Genomic DNA, 21,466 nt, shown 5'->3' with positions numbered 1-21,466 from the left:
GCTCTTGTCAACTGACAAAGCTCAGTGAGCCCTCAGCAGCATCAGCGATCTGATCAGGCTAAATCTGAGCAAGAAGTATCATCCAGATGGCCTCTCTATCAATTAAAACGACAGACTTACCCACTACCTGGATGGTTACCTGGATGGCTCCTCCATGATGCTCTCGATGGTTTCATTAGGAGCAGAGGTCAGGTGGTTTCAGTCTTTGGTCATCACCCAGGACAGCCCTAACTTTGGCTGCCACACTGGGTAGTGTTGCGGAATATTTTAACTAGGCAAAGATACGTTACATTTGTTTATGGTGCAGAATGTTGTGTAAAGGGGGTTTACATTTGTTTATGCTGCATTTGTTTAAAGATGCAAGGATGTGTGTTTAATTATGTAAAGATGTATTGCATTTGTTTCACCTTGCCTGCCTAAGGCACCTGATTGGTCTAATGTAAAGCTAAACGACCAATAGCTAGGCAGAGAGAGGAGATAGGTGGAGTTGGTGGGCAGAGAGAATAAATAGAAGGAGAAAGCTAGGCTCAAGTGAGAAGATCTGCAGAAGAGGAAGAGAGGAGATGCTCGGGGCTAGTCAGCCAGACATAGAGACGACAAGAAAGTAAGAAAAAGTAAAAAGCCCGAAGGCAAAAGGTAGACCAAGAGAAACAGGTTGATGTAAGTTAAAAGAACTAGCCAGAAACGTGCCTAAACTAGGCCAAGCATTCAAAACTAATAAGTCTGTGTTATGATTTCGGAGCTGGTTGGTAGACCCAAAAGAAAAGGTCTGTACAGGGTAGCATCAGCCTTAAGGTGCCAGGCTCAGAAGTTCTGAGAGACATTCCTGTGGATGAAGAACTTGAGATGTTGGCCTACCTTGGCCAGGCAAAGAGCGGCAGTCAATTCTCCAGTTTGTCCACAGTTCAGAAAGGGTCCTGGGGGTGGGCGCAGCATGGAGCAATTATTTGCTCAGTGGTTAGTGTCACCATAATCCAGATGGAGTCCTCAGTGCCCCATTGTATTCCTTGGAGAAGACCTTAGGGCTGTCTCTAGGAGCTGACATTTTTGTCTATTATGGAAATTTTTTTCTTTCTTTCTTTCTTTTTTTCTTTCTGGAGCTGAGGACTGAACCCAGGGCCTTGTGCTTGCTAGGCAAACGCTCTACCACTGAGCTAAATCTCCAACCCAGTTTTTTCTTGTTGAACATATTAAATGTTCTATTTAGCAGCTCTCTGAGGAGTTTGAGCCCATCTTCTAGTCTATTCAGTATACCTGATTTTATACAAACTTATTTTTTAGTTACTTTACGCTTAACCTTGAAAACATACAGAAGGTTAAAAAAGTGTCTCTGTAAATGAATTACATTTGTATTTAGCGTGACTACAAGCATAGTTCGAGCACATTAAAGAATTTGATCACTTATAAGGCAACTGACCATTAACTTGAATGTCTTAATTATCGTCAGCAGTTTACAAGCTGGCAGTTTTTACAAGATTAGGATTTAATAGTTTTATTCTTTCTAAGTTTTAGTCTTAAACTTTTGAATTGAAGAATTAATTGAAAATCCTTTAGAATCAAAATAAAACTTTAAACCATAAATACAGTCCACAGAGAGACTGAGAGCCTTACTTTTTATATCACAGGTTTTTTGTATGATTTAGTTTATCCGAGTAGCTAAAGCTTCAAGTTAGCAAAGACAAGGAGGCTAGACCTCTATCTAAGTTTCTGTTAACCTGAGTAGACCTGTATGACCTTAGGAATTTGAAAATCTTAATCATTAAGTAATTTTTTTTGCTTGGAATTTTACATCCTGCCCCCCAAAAGGTTCTTTTTTTTTTTTTTTTTTTTTTTTTTTTTTTTTAAAGATTTATTTATTTATTATGTATACAGTGTTCTGTCTGCATGTATCCCTGCAGGCCAGAAGAGGGCACTGGATCTCATTACAGATGGTTGTGAGCCACCATGTGGTTGCTGGGAATTGAACTCAGGACCTTTGGAAGAGTAGCCAGTGCCCTTAACCTCTGAGCCATCTCTCCAGCCCCCCCAAAAGGTTTTATAGATCCTGAGAAAAAGTTTAAATTGTATTAAGAGCCTGAATATAAATGACCTGGAATGGGGGAACAATTTTTTTGGTAACAAGAACCAAGAAAAGCAGAAGTCAGAACTAGACATCTGTAATTATATTTAGACATTTAAATTTAGACATTTTTATTATGTCTTTTTTGATTAAAAATTTAAATAATTAGCAAATAAATACACCATTTGTCGTGAGGACTTTTTCCTAAGGGGGTGTCAGACAATACCTGCGGCCTCTACCCAGTGTATTTAACAGCCTTCCCACTGCTGCAGGGGTGGCCCCATCCTTGTTAGTTTGTAGCCTGTGTACCCTAGCTTTCCCAGAAAACCTTGAGGCTTCATGCAGTTTGGGCCTAAGTGCATACATTAGGAGGGAGGAGGGCCTGGACACTCAGGGGAAGGCCCAGTGACCTGGTCTATCTCGGCCTTTTTGAAGGAATAGTAATTTTTTTTATTTGAGACAGAGTGCCTTTGTGTGGCCCCTGGCTGTCCTGGAACTTGCTCTGTAGACCAGGCTGGCCTTGAACTCACAGAGATCTTCCTGTCTCTGTCTCCTGAGTGCTGGAATTAAAAGCATGGGCCATCACACCTTTAATACTTTCAACAAGCCCAGGTCTGATTTGAAGCAGGCATATCTGGAGTTACTAGTGAGGGATTTTAGACAGAGGGTTTGATTTTTCCTTTATAACCAGTTTGTGTGTGTCTGCAGATGGAGGCAGACAACCTGAAAAGCTTCAAAAGTATCTTTTTATAAAGTCGTCAGGTTGCAGAATAACTTAAGTACCTGTAACCTAGAGGCCATTAGACAGAAAACTATAAAAAGACATCTATGGGAACTCAGGAAATGTTGACATCAGGTTGCTTTTGTTTTCTTTACAGATGGTTAACCATATTCAATACACATACAAACCTTAGGGCACAGAAAGTTGATACAATAGTCTTACAAATCTTGAGATTAATTTATATTTTAGCAAAAGTTGGAGAGAGTTAAGTAAACCAAGGAAAGGAGTGTGAGATAAACAGCAGCAATTCCTATTGGAATCGTCACTTTAGCTGTTCTGAAGCACTGAGTGTCTCTTGGGCTGTTTTTCCTTTCGCTGTCAGAGGCAGGAGACCTGTCTGACCCAAGACAGATTTTAGAGGAAACTTTTAAACAGGCATGCTTGGGTCAGGAGAGGAGGGCCATAACCCAACTCCAGAGCCAGCTTTTTAATAAAGTAGAACAGCATAAAACAATATTATCCATACCCCAAAGACACCTGAATTCCTGCAAAAATCGAATCCAGTCACCAAAGCAAGCAGAGATCAAAGTCGGCTCAGAGATTCTGGGTGTGGGCTACTGGAAAGAGACCCTTTAGAGCAGAGCTGGGAGAAAGGATGGCCAACAGGAGGGCATGGATTGTACCTGTGCAATTTAAAGAGCGGGCTCCAGTGAGCCAGCCATCGAGAGGGACAGACAGCAGGTAGCTCCTGGAGTGAGATGAGGAAAGGCGTGGTTGGCCATGGTTAGAGGCAGAGGAAGCGGAGCAAGAGACAGCAAGCCCCTGAGGGGAGCTGGGAAACGAAGCTCCAGAAGTGAGAACCTGTGTGTGTGTGTGGGGGCGGGGGAGAGAGCAGCCGCGAGGTTTGGTTTCCCATGTCTGCAGCGAAACTCACCAGAAAACACAGAACGTCCAAGCAGTCAGTGGAGACCGGACAGACAGACATCTGGTGGCCATCTTCACTTAAATACTAAATCCGGAGACAGGAGGACGCCTCCTACTCTGTACCTGGAGACCGGGTCTGTGATCATGTCTGATCTCTATCTCCCCAGATGTCAGGACTTCCAGAACAGAACTAATTGGTCTGGGTTTCAAATGTGCATTGGCCGGCAATTTTTACTTATTTTGTTTACAAATTTACAGTGGTCACAGTCTGGGTTTAGCCTAGGCCTCCAAGTCCACAATGTGCTTGCTCCGATCTAGGGCCTGTTCTTAACTAGTGACTCTTTAATTTGTGGCAGCCATGGTCTCAGGCTTTCCCAGGCCTCACCCTGCTTAGAGCCTATCCTGAAACCCCTGGCCCTGAGTCTGGGGTCTTCCAGGGACCCTGGACGAGCCCCCAAATGTTGTGGAGTTCGAGACTCCCAGGAAAAGACCACAGACTCAATCCGGATTATACTTAGTTGAATTTATTGAAACTGCTAGCAGGACAAAAATCTGAGCCAAACTAGAGACTGCTGTGCGAAGGGGGAGCGGGAAAGATTCTTAAAAGCAAAACCCACAAGAAGACCTTAAGTATCTGCACAAGCAAGCCAGAGCCGTTCTGCTCTGCCAAGATTAGGCAGCCAAGGAGAACTCAAAATAGTCCTTGAATGTCTGCATAAGCAGGTTACAGAAGCCAACAAAATCATATCATAACAAATAGGTGGCCATGGCTGTACATTTCTGGGTGGAGTCACTGAGTCAGGGTTATTGGAAACTTATCTTCCCGGGCCTGGAGTCAGAGACAAATGGCTAGTGGGTATCAAGACGGATGCCTAGCTGAAAACAAGAGTTTCTTTAGCTATCCTACTTGGACACAGGACACGTCCCGCCACCTCACCCAAGAGGCGCAGGCTTGCCCACAGACAGACTTTATTGGGGGTGTGCAGCTACTCGCGGGAGTGCGTCCGCTGGTGCTGGATGAGCTGGGAGCTCTGGCCAAAGGCCTTGCCGCAGGCGCCGCAGGCGAAGGGCTTCTCCCCGGTGTGAGTCCGCAGGTGCCGGCAGAAGTGGGACCGGCCCCGGAAGGCCTTGCCGCAGTCTCCGCACTCGTAGGGCTTCTCGCCCGTGTGGATGCGCTGGTGTTCGATGAGCACGGAGCTCCAGATGAAGGCTTTGCCGCACTGGCTGCAGACGTAGGGCCTCTCGCCGGTGTGCAGCCGCTGGTGGCGCACCAGGTTGGAGCTCTGGCTGAAGGCGTGGCCGCAGTCGTCGCACTTGTAGGGCTTCTCGCCATTGTGGGTGCGCAGGTGCTGCGTGAAGTGGGAGCTGTGGCTGAAGGCCTGGCCGCACTGGCCGCACTCGAAGGGCTTCTCGCCCGTGTGGATGCGCTGGTGCTGCATGAAGCCCCACCAGCTCCCGAAGCGCTTGGCGCACGCCTGACAGGCGTAAGGCTTCTCCCCGGTGTGGATGCGCTGGTGCTTCAGCAGCAGGGACTTGTACTGGAAGCTCTTCCCACAGGCCTCGCAGCGGTGAGGCTTGGTGGCCCGGGGAGGGCGACCCAAACTCCTGTCCAGCTCGGCAGCCTTCTTGGTGCTGTCCTCAGCCCCTTGGGCTCCCGGTGGGAAGAGCACCACGCGCCAAGCGTCCCTTTTCTGAGGGCAGGGCGGGGTCCCTGGAGGCAGGGCTGCTGCTGGCTGCCCCAAGGGGCATTCCTGGCCAGGGCTGTCCCCACACTTAGACACGCTGGGAAGACTCTTCAGGAGGCCCCTCAGTGCCCTTCCATCTGCGGCCAGCCCATCTCCAGGGCTGTGGGAATTGAGAGAGGCTGGAGTCTTCTTGGGCTCCCACTCAGAGTCTGAAAGGAGAAATGGCAGATGGCTCCCAGCCTCACCCCGACTGTGGTTATGGTGGTCTCGGGAGCTGAGGCCAGGGGACGCCTGAACGGGGACTATTCAGAGGAGGAGGGAGAGGCGGGATTGGGGAGACTTATAAAGATGGTGTCGGGAGCAGCTGGGCCCCCCGTCAGTTGGAGGCCCTGAGCCTGTGCAGGAGCCTCACTCACTGGTGGTTAACTAGACCTGTGATGCCTCTCTTAGCTGGGAGAAGGAAGTTCAGGTTGCTAATAAGGGCTAGCAAGGACCTGGAGCTTAGCTTAGAGAGGCGGAGATGGCTGGGAAGACACTTGCCTAACCAACCCCCCAAAAGTCAGGTGACAAGAGTTTCTGAGGCCTGCTCTGCTGAAGGGATGGGGTCTGGATGGTTCTAGGGTTCACGGTTCTCTATGGAACTGACCCACAGTTCCATGGGGGCTGGCTATGGCCTCAGCATCACAGACACCATCAAACCCCGCCCACCCAGCCACTGCAGGTAGACAAAACTGGTAGCTAGGCTTGATCAGGATCCCAGCAGGATGGCCCTGATCACCAGCAGATCCAGGGAAGTGCTGAGTGCTGCATCCAGTTGGGGTCCCCAAGGCTTCCTAGAGTGGGACAGGGGCTGCTCACTCACCACGCGAGGTGTCTCCGCTGACCTCCACTTCCTCTGTGTCTTGGAGGTCCGGGTCTGCTGCCTGGGAAGGCCCCTCAGGACTGGAACAGGGGGAGCCTGGAGGCAGGGGACTGAGGCTCATGCCCTACCCTCCAGAGAGAAGCATCCCTGACCCTTCCCTCTTTCCTGAAATTAGAGCAGACTCCAAGGCTCTGTCTGGGGCCAAGACCCTGACACACAGAACACCCTTCACCTACCCAGCATCTCCTCATGCCCCCAAAGGGAAGATTAGCCTGATGTGGGGCCAGTGCCCTGGCCTCCCCATCCAGGGAGCCCCCCTGAGGCCCTGGCTTTGGGAACTCCTTCTCCCTCAGTTCTGTAGGCAGGCACAAGCTGCCCAGACAGCTCCTCTGCTCACCCCATGCTGGCCCAAGTCCCGGCTGGCTCTGGTCTGGCTTCCTTCCCACCCATCAGTGCCCACTGCGCTCAGCCCTGCAGCTGCCCCAAGGTCCCATCTTCTCGGTTCTCGGCATCAGAAGCCAGTCATGGCTCCTGATCTGTGTCTGCAAGGTCAGAGAGGTCCCATAAGGACTGTTTTATCCCCTACAGCCTAGCCAGGCCTCCTGCTCGGAGGTGGTTAGAGGGTGGGCGGGGCTGTGGCTTGGAGTCTTTCCTCTAGGACCCCGGGGTCCCCTGTGCACTCTTGGCTTACGCTGCCCTGTGCTCACCTCACACAACTTCCGAAGGACCCTGAAATGACTGTGCGCAAAGGTGTGGCACTGCAGGTTGCTGGGACCTACAGATCCTGGCCGGGCCTATGTGGGAGCCCAAGGTTCCCAGGGGTCCTGGCAGGAGAACTCTAGGCAGGTTTCAGAACACCGGGGGTCTTAGGAATCTGGAAGAAGCCTGGAGTGGTGTGGCAACATGATAATTCCAGAGACTCAGGAGGCGGAGGCTGGGGGGATTTCAAGTGTAAGGCCAGCCTGGGCAACATTGTGAGACCTCTCTCTCAATAAAAACAAAAGAAGATAAACAAAAATGGAATCCGTGGACCCTTCAAGCACGTCAGAAGCAGCAGCAGAACTGAGCTCGGGCTCTGGGAGGCAGCCCTGGCCTTGCTGGTCGCTAGGAAACAGGCACAGAGACCACCTATCCCCTGTATATCTGTGCAAGGGGCGATGGCCAGTCCCTCATCGACCTCCAGACCCTCAGGGCCTTCCCAAGGGCTCCACTATGACTTGGTAAAAATCTCTCCCACCAACAACCACACCTTAGCCCAGAACCCACCTTTGTCCCTCTGTGGTCCTGTCGTTCACAGGCCCACCAGGCACAGCAGGGTGCTGTAAGGCCCTGTCCAAGAACTGTTCTGGGAACAGGCGGAAGGGTCCTGGCGCTAGGCAGCAAACAGGACAGGGCTTGGGGCTCCTATCTGGTCTCGGGTTGACCCCTGTGGTTCTCTCTAGGGATGTGAGATCTCTCTGTCCTTATCTGTGAGTGTCCACCTATAAGCTGTGGCTGGACTTTGGCATCACCTAAGAGAGCCTAGCACAGAGCACAGCTGCCCTCCATAAAACTCAGCTTCACTGTATCAGCCTCCGGAATTCCAGACCTGCAGGGAGCGCTGGTCCCCATGTGGGATCTTGTCCTCACTGGCACTACCTCCTGTGAGCAGTGATGCTTCCTATGGACCTCGGGGACGAAGCCTCTGGACTACATGACAGCTGAGACCTGAGGCGTGTCCAATGGTGTGACAGGGTCAGGACCCCTTACACTTCAGCTTTACCAGTTGACCGATGAGGCCACCCCGCTGGAGTGGACAGGCTGGCAGCTCTGTCCCTGTAAGTCATGAGGCAAGCCTACCCAAGTTAGCCAGGAAAGAAAGCCGTCTCTCTTCCTGGCCTGGGACATGGTGTTGGCGGTGGGGGGTGGAGGGATCCTCTCTTCCTAGCATAGGGCCCATTCTGAGGCCATTTTTCCTTCTAGACTGAGGAAGAAACATACCCAGGGGGCTGTTCCCCAGGGAGTTAGAACATGACTCAACTATTGCCGACTTCCATCGCTCCCTCAGGGCTTTCCCCAGAGGCCCCGTTACTGAAAGAGCTACCCAGTGCCCCCTTCCTTCCTCAGCTGGCCAAGACACAAGTCAGACCATTCTCGTGGGGGTAAAGGTGGGGCAGAGGGCAAATACCGTGAGGATGCCCACGGACGGGCAGCTGTGCCACATGGGGCTGGTCTCCAGGTGTCCCTGGTGACGAGAGACTGCTGGGTGACAAGACAGGAGTGGCCTCCTCAACAGCCTCTGAGGTTGCCATCTTCCTGAGACCTTGCTCAAGGAGTATGCACCCGGGACCTAAGGAAAATGAAAACCAAGGAGAATGCTGTTGAAGAAGAGCATCATGTCAGCTTCTGAGCAGCCCTAGGTGACGCTTAGCGTTTCTACTTAGCAAGAGAAGGTTGCCAAGAAAAGGCAGAACTCCTGGGGAGTTGCAGGGCCCATGGTACAGGGGTCTGCATGCTTGCCTATTCAGTGTGAAACCCTCATCAGTTCTGGCAGCACCACCAGCAAGGCACAGCGGTCCCAAAGCTCTTCTCCGGAAAGTACCCTAAATGTTCTTCCCAACACAGCTTGCAGAGAAAAGCATGCTTACTCTTCCAGAGAATACTCCTGCACCACAGCTGGGACTTTGGCTCCGGGGAGTGGGAGGCATGAGAACTCTAAATCTCATTTTTAACGGGGCGACTTCATGAAAATAAGAAGGGGTACATTTCCAGAGGGAAACCTTTTCCTCGGATCCCAAAGACTCTGAGGCTGCCACCCCCAAGCCCAGATTTCTCACAGCACCATCCACAGGTGTGCGTGTGTGTGTGTGTGTGTGTGTGTGTGTGTGTGTGTGTGTGTGTGTGTGTGTGTGCGTGCGTGCGTGCAAGGCGTGTTTCTAAGCTGGGGATGAGGCTCAGTTAGTCAAATGCTTGCTTAGCATGCCTGACGCCTTGGGCCTTATCACGGATCGATTCCCAGCACCACAAAAACTGGGTGTGGTGGAGCATGCCTCTAATCCCAGCATTTGGGAGGTCAGGGCAGCAGAAACAAAAGTTCGAGGGCATCCTTGGTTACATAGGAAGTTTGAGGACAGCCTGAGCTAATCGACCCGAGAAAATTTTAAAAAGGGGAGGACATCTCCCCTTAACTTGGTTTGCCATAAATGCATGGAGCCCAAAGAGAGAAGCTAAGCTGGTTTTCTTCCTCAGTGACACGGGCAGAAAAGATGACAGGAAACATACATGGGACGAGGTGGAGCAGCACCCGCCGGGAGAAGACGGAGGCGCTGGGTGCAGGCGCAGGGCGGATGCTGTGGCGCCACCGTGCCGGGTCCCCTAGGTTGAAACCACTCAAAGGCCCGGGGCCGGGGCTGACTGAAGTCCGGGCAGGGGAAGCAAACGGACATCCGCACGAATGAACCGGAGGGTCCGCATTGAACCCACTGGGAGGGGCGATCACTCACCTTGCGAGCGGCAGAAGACCGCCCGCGCATCGGCCGGAAGTGCTCCGCCTCCGGGAGGCCCCGCCCCCCGATTCTGAGCCGCTCTGGACCCCGGAGGACCACGCCTCGGTGGCCTCTGGGCGCTCAAAGCCTTTCTTTATCTCGTGTGGCTTCCCCACGGAGGGTCCCTGCCCTACGGCCCAACAAAGATCCGTCTGGAGCATCTGTTTTCAAACCAGCCGAAAAGCCCGGCAGAGACGGAGGCGTCAGAGTCCGGGTGTTGGGCTGCGGAGGATGTCATAGCGTTATTGGAATTGGCCCCAACCAGGACCACACACATGTTGCTACGGACTGCAGCTGACCTTACTCAGTCTTGCAGACTTTGCCGGGGTGCATCCTCGCATGTGGTTGTAACAATTCTCGATGCGATTTCGTAACCAGCACCAGCATAAAGATGGAGGAGGCTGCTGTCTGCTGTTACTGAGGCACTGCCAGGTGGAGTTCGAGACCACGGGAAAAGACCTCCAGACTTAATTCAAATTATAATTAAGAAAAAAAATTTTTTTTAAAATAATTTTCGAGACAGGGTTTCTCTGCATAACAAAGGCCTAGCTGTTCCGGAACTCGCTTTGTAGACCAGGCTGGCCTCGAACTCACAGGTCCGCTTGCCTCTTCCTCCCCAGTGCTGGGATTCAAGGCGTGTGCCACCACCCCTGGCTCCAAGAAAAAAAAAATTGTTTGTTTTTTTGTTTGTTTGTTTGTTTGTTTTGTTTTTCGAGACAGGGTTTCTCCGTGTAGTTTTGGTGTCTGTCCTGGATCTCGTTCTGTAGACCAGGTCGGGCTCCAACTCACAGAGATCCGCCTGCCTCTGCCTCCCGAGTGCTGGGATTAAAGGCATGCACCACCACCACCCGGCTCCCAGCAAAAAATTTTAAGGCTGCTAGCAGGGCCACGGTGTCTAACCCAAACCAGAGATGTGCTGCCCAGAAACGGGTGCGGGAAGAAGGGCTTTTAAAGGAGAAAACCACAGGAGCTGTTTTGTTCTGTCAAGATTAGATGGTCAAGGTGACCTCAAAATAGCCCTTGAATGTCTGCATAAGCCTGTTACAGAAGCCAAACCAGCGGTTAGTCATGTCATATAGCAAACAGATGGGGGGGTGGTGGTGGTGACCTTGGAGTCAGAGTTGGGGAGACCTTATCTTTCAGAATGTGAGTCAATGACAAACAGCTATTAGGTACCAAATTGGATGCCTAGCACAAAATGGGGTTTCTTTAGCCATCACACCAGGCTCTTGTGATCCCTGCGGTTAAAGTTCAAGGGCCCTCATTCCCACTCCCACCCAGGGAGAGATACTAATCTAGTAGCCTGCCCTGATCAAGTCTGTGCTGTACTGAGAAAAGGTTTCAGCCTAGACAGACCCTGGCCTTTGCACTCAGATGTTGATGCAGAACCTCCAGGCTCGGTGCTTGGATTTGCACTCTTAAATGCAAAGTAGTAGAAAAGGCCTCAGCTGGGTTTGTTAGGTTAGAAAATCGGGACGCATTCGGTTTGGCCACTCAGCTTAACACTACCCAGCTTAATTTGATTCCAGCTGGGCCTCTAGGGTGTGTTTGGGAGTGCAGAGTGGGTTTCCTCTCACCCAGTCATCACATGAACTTCCTAAGCTTCCCCAGGCAGGAGAGCTAGTCAACCCCAGCATCACTTATAAGAGGTTCTGGAAGCCCTTCCTATACACATGGTTGGTCGTCGTGTAGCAGGCCCCCAGACCTTAGGACAACTGACTCTATGATGGAAGTACCATTTCAGGCCACAAAATTAAGCACAGAGGTACTACCCACCTGCCAAAACAAAAGCAAAGACCTCATCCATCAAAGTCCACAGTTCTGGGAAAGTCTCTAAATGTACCAACCTTGCTTTTTGGCTTCTGGAGTTCTGTTTCTGGCTAACCGTTCTTGTTAACTGAAGTGTGTCAACCCAGAAGATGGCTTTTGTGCTTAAAAGCTCACCCTGAGAAAGGCTCGTGGGGACACTGGGATCCTGAGCACCCAGTGTAGCTGTCAGGCCAGCTAACAAAGACTTTCTGTTGGCTTAAAGTCATGTCCAAGCAGTCTTTTCTGGTGGGTGCTCCACAACATTTCTGGAGGTCCCACTGAGATCCCCAGAGGCCAGACCGAAACATTGTGGGGTCTCAGATGTCCTTGGACCAGGGAAGAGTGCAGAGGTCAAGGCCCTCTTAGGGGGTGCGCAACCTGAGATGTTCCAGGTCCCCAGGACTTCCTTTGATCAATTGCTGTATAATGCTTCAGAGGGGTATGACACCTCCACCCCAAAAGGAAACAAATTAGAATGTCACCTGGTCTGTTACCTCTGGAGGTTCTGTTTGGACATATAGGAAAGATCAGATATGGCTGTATCCAGGATCCATGTGAGACATCACTGGATTCCTCCTGTCTAAGTATATGACTGTCTGGTGGCTACCCCTGGTTGTCTTTACTGTGTGTGTGTGTGTGTGTGTGTGTGTGTGTGTGTGTGTGTGTGTGTCTTTGTCTGTCTTGCTGTTGTTTCTGTGAGTTCTGTTTTCTCGTATTGACCAGTGGCTTTCTCTGGTGTAACACACACACACACACACACACACACACACACACACACACACACACACACACACACACCATTTAAGAACTGTGCCTCTTGTTGGAGACCTGAATCCTTTTGGTTCTGCTAGGTTGCCCAGAGAAACCAAAAAACAAAACAACAACACCCCAAAACCCTCTGCCTGCCCCACTCCCTGACGCTCACTGGTTTGTTTCATCCTTGACTCCTGCTCATGATTCCCGTGTGGAGGTGGGGAGGCGCCAGGCCTCTCATCCAGAGCCCCCTGCCATCTAAGCAGAGCGCACACAGGGAGAGAGAAATACTTTCCCTGAGGTGCATTCCTCTGCTCCCCAGCCTGTTCTAAGCAGCCCCAAGGAAGGGGAAAAAAGGAAGCTCCACTCCTTCGTCTCTCATGATTTATGTCTCCATTTCAACCAAAACTCATCATTCTCTGGGGGGAAAAAAAAGTAGAAAAACTGCCCCCAGGCTGGAGGGGGTGGGGTGGGGGGGGTGCAGATCACTGCTGGACAACGCAGCCTGGACAGAGTGGATTTTCCCTTCTGTCCAATGCTGACCAAGGAGATTTTAAACAATTTTCACCAGGTCCTTTTTAGGAAGAGTAAAAACAGCTGCGGAAAAGTTTTCCTTTGTCACCCAGTCAGCCCCAGATATTAGTTAATATATTAGTTAATATAAAAGTTAAAATTTTAAAGGTATAAAAGGTCCCGGTTGCTGGAGGTAGCTCAAAGGGGTTTAACAACAGAGAACAGATTGAGAGATGAGACTTTTCCCATAAACTGAAAGCCACCGTCACCTTCTCTGATGATGAGACACAGTTAGACTTACAGATCCCCAGCAAAATTTTGGTGTCTTGCCCTCTGTCTGAAAAATATCTCCTAGCTTAAAGTCCTGCCGTCCTGCCCCCAACAAAGGATATGCTTGGACTATCTCTCAGATTGACAATAAAGACTCCTGGGGGATGGGGAAAATTAACCCTCCGGGACTGGCCAAACACCAACTTCTTGTAATTGTTCAACTAATCAGTTCATCTACTTTCATGCAGATTCAATATCACCCAGTGACCCTGGAAACAAAAAGGGAAGCTGTGGTCCACATTGCCAGGCTTAGAGAAACAGACATCCTGGTGCCCTGCCAGTCACCCTGGAACACACCTCTCCTGCCTGTGAAGAAACCTGGAACCTCTGGTTCTCATGAGTCTCATTCTTCCAGAGAAACAGGTGTATAGGGTCCTGAACCTGAAGGATGCATTCTTCAGCCTCCCATGGGCAGAGGTGAGTCAACCCATTTTTGCTTTTACATGGGAAGACCCAAAGAGAGGTTACAGTGAGCAACTTACCTGGATCAAGTTGTCCCAAGGTTTTGAAAATTCTCCAATCCTGTTTGATGAGACATTAAATGCTGACCTCCTGCTCGTCCATCAGAAGTTTCCTGGAACCATATTCTTACAATATATACACTTACCATACCTCCTCCTGGCCTCTAAAGCTAAAATGAATTATTAAAGGGCCAGTGAGGGACTGCTGAGTTACAGATCTTGGGGTACAGAATGTCGGCTAAGAAAGCCCCCGACTTTGTGCATTAGAGAATACCTGTGTACCAGCCGAGGAGAGCAAAAGGAGCCTGTCTCAGAGCAGGATTGCTGCCATCCTTCAGATCCCAGCTCCAAACACTAAGAGGCAGGTTCGAGAGTCCTTAGGTGTGGACAGGTATCGCTGCCTCTGGACCCCAGAGTCTGTGGAAGTAGCTAGGTCTGTATACACCAGCACAAGGGGTGGGGGGATGGAGACACTGAGCCCCTAAGCTGGACTGAGACTAAAACCAAAGCTATTTGAGGCTTTAAAAGCAGCTCCGACTTTGGCTCCTGCCCTAGATGTCTCAAAACTTTTTTTTTTTTAAATCTTTTACTTTATTTGCATTGGTGTTGTGCCATGGGTGTTGGTCCCCAGAACTGGAGTTACAGACAGTTGTGAGCTGCCATGTGGGTGCTGGGAATTGAACCTGGGTCCTCTGGAAGAGCAGTCGGTACTCTTCACCACTAAGCCATCTCTCCAGTCCCCTCAAAACCTTTTCATCTGTTTGTCCATGGAACAAAGACACGGCAAAGGGGCGGGGGGGGGGGGGGGTTAACCAAAACTTGGGGCCATGGAAGTGCCCTGTGACAAACCTGTCCAAAGGCTTGGACCCTGTAGCCACAGGGCGGTCCACCTGTCTAAGAGCTATGGTGGCTGGCTACCTGCAGGTCTAACGAAACAAGTTAACTCGGGGTCAGGACCTTATACTCACAGCACCCCCACGCTGTCGAGGCTCATCTCTCAGGAACATCGGAACAAAGGCTGTCTAATGCCTAGTGTTAGTTATGATGTGGCGCTGTTTACCATGCAAGAAAAGTCACGAGGCACAACAAAACCCACTATAAGAGTTTATTGGGAGAAACAGGGGACAGAAAAGGTGTGCTTAGGCCTACTGAAAGATTTGTGCAGGAAGAGGAGGGGGACAGTGTTAAGATCCTGCCACTTCAGCTGGATGACCGCACACGCGCAGTTCAGTAGCTCAGTAAGGGGTCTTAGTCATCAGTGCACCGCGTGATTGTGCGAATGCGTGCAGCGTGGTCACGCAATCAGTGCATGCGTGGTGTAGCTCCGTAAGCCTACCTGCGCATGTGCAGGGGAATCCTTAAAAAGCCGGACACAGATGCCTCCCTCCTCTTCTGCTATTTCCTCCCCACTCCTCTCTCTGTCTCTCCTGCATGTGTCTCTGCCCCAGGCCTGGTCACACTCTCTTCTGTTCCCCACTTCCTCCTAATAAAGCTCTGACCCTGGGTTTTGTTGTGCCTCTGACCTTTCCTCGCGCGGCAACCAGCTCCACTTGTTTTTTAAAACCAGCAGACGGTATGTGGGATCTGCCTTTTATGGACTTCCTCCCACCCCCTACTCCCCATCCCCTCCACCTCCCATTCCCCCACCTCCAGTATGTGCATATGGGCTTTCATAGCTACACCAAGCAGGCACATAGATTATGTGATCATGTTGCACAAACTGCGTGACTACGCACGCATGGAATGCATAGGATGTAAGGCCACCCCCAATGACTAAGCACATGCTCAGTCATGGGGCCGTGGCTAGAAATCTTATCACCTATGTGACCCAGTACCAGGCCCTACTCCTGGTCCATACTTGTCTTAGGGTTTTTATTGTTGTGATCAAGGCAACTTTTTTTTTTTATTTAAAGATTTATTTATCTATGTACACAGTGTTCTGCTTGCATGTGTCCCTGCGGACCAGAAGAGGGCACCAGATCTCATTATAGGCAGTTGTGAGCCACCATGTGGTTGCTGAGAATTGAACCTGGGTCCTCTGGAAGAACAGTCAGTGCTCTTAACCTCTGAGCCATCTCTCCAGCACCCCAAGGCAACTTTTATGAAGGAAAACATTTAATTGGGACTCTTACAGTTTCAGAGATGTATTGTCTTGGCGGGAAACATGGCAGTATGTAGGCAGACATGGTGCTGGAGATCTACAGGCAGAAGAATCAACTGTGTGCCACACCAAGCTTAGCTTGAATATAGGAGACCTCAAAGCCCACCCCCACAGGGACACACTCCCTCCAACAAGGCCATACCCACTCCAACAAAGCCACACCTTCCAATGGTACCAATCCCTATGGGGGCCATTTTCTTGCAAACCACCACAGCCATCAAGTCCGGCTTGAGAAACCCACTGCCACCGACCCTGCTAATCTTGTTGCCCGCTAATGACCCACGGGTGCTCCTCCAGAATTTTCACAGAAAGGTGAAAGGTGAAACCAGCTACAGGAGGGCTGCCATAGTTAGTTTAACTGAAGTGATTTTGGCCCAAGCCAGGCACCTCAGCCTAGAGAGCAGAAGAGATGGATCAGGCAGGGGAAAAGGAAAGTCCATCACACTATACACAGATAGTCGCTCTGCTTTTGCTACCTTGCATGTCCATGGTATGATCTACAGAAGAAGAGGGCTTCTTACCACTGGGGGTGGGGTCGGGAAGGACATTAAAAACAAAGAGAAAATCTGGGCCCTCCAACAGGCTATTTGGCTTTCCCTATGAATTGCTATCCACTCCTGAGAACATTAGAAGATGACTCCCCCTGAGGCAGGAGGTAACCAGGCTGCCTGACAAAAACCAATGGGGCCTCGTGATATTCCGGTGACATGCCCCGACCCACTGTTGCCTGAGACCCCGTGGTACAACCCAGAGAAAAAAGGGGAATGTCAACAAATGGACAACTCAAAGTCACAGGTTGATGGAGGACACCAGAGGGCAAGATTCTAGGATCATTCTCCCAGAAACAACTGCAGGACTCTAGGAACTGACCTTCACCAGGCTGCTCATCTGGGGTCCACAAAACTTTCTGAGTTGCTCAGATGAAGGTCGGTTACGCCTACACCGGACACCTTGGCTCAGGATGTCTCTCAGCCAGATGCCAGGTTTGTGCTCAGGTAAATCCGAAACAGAGAGCTCTCACCCAGGAAGGGGTCCAAATGAAAGGCCAGCATCCCCAGTGAACTCTGGGAAACCAGTTTCACTGAGATCAGGCCTGCCAGGGGAGTCGACAAGTACTTGCTAGCTTTTATAGGTACCTTTTCTGGGAACTGGTCCCCTGCTTTGTCCCCTACTCCCCCCAGCCCCCAGCAGTGGGGCCCAACAATGGCCTGGCTTTCATAGCCAAAACCTCTCAATTACTAGCTAAAGCTTTAGATACAGATTAAAAACTCCATTGTGAGCCACCTTTAATCCCAGGAGGTAGAAGCAAGCAGATCTCTGAGTTTGAGGCCAGCCTGGTCTACAGAGCAAAATCCAGGACAGCCAGGGCTACATACACAGAGAAATCCTGTCTCAAACAAAACAATTCCATTGTGTTTACAGACCTCAGAATTCTGGGCAGGTATAAACAAACAAACAAAAACCAAACAAACAGGGCTTTCAAAAACAAAACAAGAAAACCAAAACCCCCCATAAAACTCAGAGTTCAGCAAAGGGTGTGTAGACCTCCTTCCTTTGCTTCTGGGCCACCGCACCCCAAATAGAGAGGAATTTACTCTTTATTTGTTTGTTTTGTATTGATTTGTTTGTATTGATTATGTTTAGAAGACCCCCCTGACTGCTTCCCTGGCTCAGAGACCAGGTGCTGGCAGAACTCGAACCATTACTTTTTCAGTTACTTGCTTTAGGCTTAACCTTGAAAACATACACATTAAGCTAAAGCTTGTCATTCTGTAAATGAATGACTTAGCGTGACTATAAAACAGTCTAGGCACATTCAAGAATTCCATCATCTATTAGGTGACTGACCATTAGCTTGCATATCTTAATTCTCTGTAACAGTTTACAACAAGTTAGCAACTTTTACAAGATTAAGACTTTACACTTTTATCCCTGTTAAGTTTTAACCTTCAATTTTTTTTTTTTTTTTTTTTTTTTTTTTTTTTTTTTTTTGGTTTTTCGAGACAGGGTTTCTCTGTGTAGCTTTGCGCCTTTCCTGGAACTCACTTGGTAGCCCAGGCTGGCCTCGAACTCACAGAGATCCACCTGGCTCTGCCTCCCGAGTGCTGGGATTAAAGGCATGCGCCACCACCGCCCGGCCTTTAACCTTCAAATTTTGAATAGAAGATTTAATTAAAAATCCTCTGGCAGTAAAATAAAACTTTAAACCATAAATACAGTCCATAGAGGGACTGGGAAATTTACAAAATCATAAATACAGTCCACAGAGAGATTGAGAGCCTTACTTTTTTTTAGAAAAAAAAAATCTTTTTGTATCACAATTTTTCGAATGACTCAGTTTATCCAAATAGCTAAAGCTTAACAAAGTTAGCAAAGAGAGACTAGACCTATATCTTTAAGTCAGTTTCTGCTAGCCCAAGTAGGCCTAAGAAGTTTATAAACCTTATATATCAAATATATCCTACTTATCAAACTTTTTTTTTTAATCTAAAAATTTTTAGAAGCCTGGTATTGAACACAATCAGCAAAGACGTAAGTAGTTAGGCATACTTATCTAAGTTTCTGTTACCCTGAGCAGACCGCTCTGACCATAGGAATTTGGAAATCTTAGTAAGCAATTTTTTGCTTGGAATTTTACAGCCCACCACCCTTCCCCACTGGTCTTTCATTTTATCAAGAGCTCTGCATATACATGACCTTGAATGGGGGCACTTTTGTTGTTGTTGTTGTTAACAAGAACCAACAAATATGAGGCTGGAGAGATGGCTCCATGGTTAAGAGCACTGGCTGCTCTTCTCCTGAGGACCTGGGTTCAATTCCCAGCACCCACATGGCAGCTCACAACTGTCTGTAACTCCAGTTCCAGGGGGTCCAACAACCTCACAGAGTCAAATGTGCACATATAAGAAAAAGACAAAAAAAGAACCAAGAGAAGGGGAAGAAGTCAGATGTAGACATCTGTAATTATATTTAGCCATTTTAATTTTATTTATTTATTTATTTATTTATTTATTTATTTATTTATTTATTTATTTATTTATTATTATGTATACAGTGTTCTGTCTGCATGTGTGCCTGCAGGCCACAAGAGGGCACCAGATCTCATTACAGATGGTTGTGAGCCACCATGTGGTTGCTGGGAACTGAACTCAGGACCTTTGGAAGAGCAGCCAGTGCTCTTAACCTCTGAGCCATCTCTCCAGCCCCCATTTTAATTTTTATTATGTCTTTTTTGATTAAAATTTAAATAAGTAACAAGTAAATACACCATTTGTTGTGAGGACTTTTTCCTAAGGGGGTGTCAGACAATACCTGCGGCCTCTGCCCAGTGTATTTAACAGCCTTCCCACTGCTGCAGGGGTGACCCCATCCTTGTTAGTTTGTAGCCTGTGTACCCTAGCTTTCCCAGAAAACCTTGAGGCTTCATGCAGTTTGGCCTAAGTGCATACATTAGGAGGGAGGAGGGCCTGGACACTCAGGGGAAGGCCCAGTGACCTGGTCTATCTCGGCCTTTTTGAAGGATGCCTTTGTGTGGCCCCTGGCTGTCCTGGAACTTGCTCTGTAGACCAGGTTGGCCTTGAACTCACAGAGATCTGCCTGTCTCTGCCTCCTGAGTGCTGGAATTAAAAGCATGGGCCATCACACCTTTAATACTTAAACAAGCCCAGGTCTGATTTGAAGCAGGTATATTTGGAGTTACTAGTGAGGGATTTTAGACAGAGGGTTTGATTTTCCTTTATAACCAGTTTGTGTGTGTCTGCAGATGGAGGCAGACAACCTGAAAAGCTTCAGAAATATCTTTTCATAAAGTCATCGGGTTGCAGAATAACTTAAGTACCTGTAACCTAGAGGCCATTAGACAGAAAACTATAAAAACAAGACATCTATGGGAACTCAGGAAATGTTGACATCAGGTTGCTTTTGTTTTCTTTACAGATGGTTAACCATATTCAATACACATACAAACCTTAGGGCACAGAAAGTTGATACAATAGTCTTACAAATCTTGAGATTAATTTATATTTTAGCAAAAGTTGGAGAGAGTTAAGTAAAACCAAGGAAAGGAGTGTGAGATAAACAGCAGCAATTCCTATTGGAATCGTTACTCCAGCTGTTCTGAAGCACTGAGTGTCTTTTCTTGGGCTGTTTTTCCTTTCGCTGTCAGAGGCAGGAGACCTGTCTGACCCAAGACAGATTTTAGAGGAAACTTTTAAACAGGCATGCTTGGGTCAGGAGAGAAGGGCCATAACCCAACTCCAGAGCCAGCTTTTAATAAAGTGGGACAGCATAAAATACTTCAATATCATCCATACCCCAAAGACATCTGTGTTGCGAGATACTTGTTTACAACTGTCTGAAGATGTGTATTGCGATTGGTTTAACAAAGAACTGAATGGCCAATAGCTAGGCAGAAGAGAATAGGCGGGACTTCTGGGGAAAGAGAGGAACTCAGGAGGAGGAATCTAGGTGCACAAGAGATGCCAGGGAGACACTGAGAGTCGGACACACAGAATGGAAGAGAGGCAAAAGGCCATGTGGCAGAATGTAGATTAAATGAAAAATTAATGTAGGTAAGCTAAAGGCCAAGCTTTCATAATTAATAAGTCTCTATGTCATTATTTGGGAGCTGGCAGCCTGACAAAGTCCAATTGCACCCCCGAATCCCTGCAAAACTGAACCCACTGACCAGAGCAAGCAGAAAAATCTCCGAGATAACAATCTGTGAGAAACCCACAGGACTTAAACAGCGGGCTCATTGAACCAATGAGAGAGACAGAACAAGATGATGGTGGTGTAGTGTGGAGGTAGCCAGGAGCAGTCAGCCTTGTGGGAATCCTGAAAAAATGATGCAACATGCAACCCGTAGGGGTCTTAGCCATGCTTGGTCCAGCTCCCATGTCTGAAACTAAACTTATCTGCACATCAGAAAACATAAATCCACAAGACAAAAGCAAACCAGAATGTCACACGGTCAGAGACGAGATAAACACAGACATGTGGAAGCGCCCTTCACTCATGTACCAGAACCAGGGGGCAGGAGGATGTCTCTCCTATTCTGTATCTGGGGACTGATCTATGATCTATGATCACATCTGATTTCCCCTCTGTCACCCCAGATGTCAGGACTTCCAGAACAGAACTCACTCATTGGTGTGGGTTTCAAATGCGCACTCGCCAGCAACTTTTTCCTTTTTTTGTTTGGTTGGCTTTCGTTTGTTTTTGAGACAGGGTTTTTCTGTATAGCCCTGGCTGTCCTGGAACTCACTCTGTAGACCAGGCTGGCCTCAAACTCACAAAGATTTACCTGCCTTTGCCTCCAGAACGTTGGGAATTTGCAAATTTGTAGTAGTCACAGTCTTGGGGTCCTGTGGGCCTCCAAGTCCACAATGTGCTTGCCCCCATCTAGGGCCTGTTCACCCCTAGGGTCTCCAAGTTGTGGTTCTTGCCCCTGTTTGGGGTGTGCCCCAACTAGTGACTCCTTAATTTGTGGCAGCCACAGTCTCGGGCTCCTCCGGGTTTCCAAGTCCACCTCAGACTCGCCCCAACTTAGGGCCTATCCCAAGACCCCCATCCCTAGCCTGGGGTCTTCCAGAGATCCTGGACGAGCCCCCAAATGTTTTGGAGTTCGAGACTCCCAGGAAAAGACCACAGACTCAATCCGGA

The 21,466-nt window shown here is 49.0% G+C and overlaps 1 protein-coding gene across 2 annotated transcripts; it reads right to left on the bottom strand.

The window, feature by feature from the left end:
- Window positions 1-4,212: 4,212 nt before the first annotated feature.
- On the bottom strand, window positions 4,213-9,843 carry Gli4 (GLI family zinc finger 4). 2 transcript variants are annotated; one of them, XM_016007669.3, is made up of 4 exons: window positions 9,734-9,843; window positions 8,419-8,580; window positions 6,252-6,347; window positions 4,213-5,598 (listed from the first exon to the last, which is right to left on the bottom strand). In XM_016007669.3, exons 2-4 carry the CDS (start codon window positions 8,540-8,542, stop codon window positions 4,691-4,693), a joined length of 1,128 nt encoding a protein of 375 aa, XP_015863155.1. In that variant the 5' UTR covers window positions 8,543-8,580; window positions 9,734-9,843; the 3' UTR covers window positions 4,213-4,690. The 2 variants fall into 2 exon arrangements, with proteins under 2 accessions (XP_015863155.1, XP_015863157.1); XM_016007671.3 differs by having other exon boundaries at window positions 9,513-9,764.
- Window positions 9,844-21,466: the final 11,623 nt, after the last annotated feature.

Source organism: Peromyscus maniculatus, chromosome 20, assembly GCF_049852395.1.
Source record: "Peromyscus maniculatus bairdii isolate BWxNUB_F1_BW_parent chromosome 20, HU_Pman_BW_mat_3.1, whole genome shotgun sequence".
Lineage (NCBI taxonomy): Eukaryota > Metazoa > Chordata > Mammalia > Rodentia > Cricetidae > Peromyscus > Peromyscus maniculatus.
The sequence above is the reverse complement of the archived record's forward strand: the minus strand, read 5'-3'. Positions and strand labels throughout refer to the sequence as shown.

Coding starts and splice junctions, on each gene's coding strand:
- Gli4 (XM_016007669.3), bottom strand. CDS start 8,542: ATGGCAACCTCAGAGGCTGTTGAGGAGGCCACTCCTGTCTTGTCACCC. Junction 6,348..8,418: donor CGTCCGTGGGCATCCTCACG/GTATTTGCCCTC, acceptor CCCTGCCTCCAG/GCTCCCCCTGTTCCAGTCCT. Junction 5,599..6,251: donor CAGCGGAGACACCTCGCGTG/GTGAGTGAGCAG, acceptor TTCTCCTTTCAG/ACTCTGAGTGGGAGCCCAAG.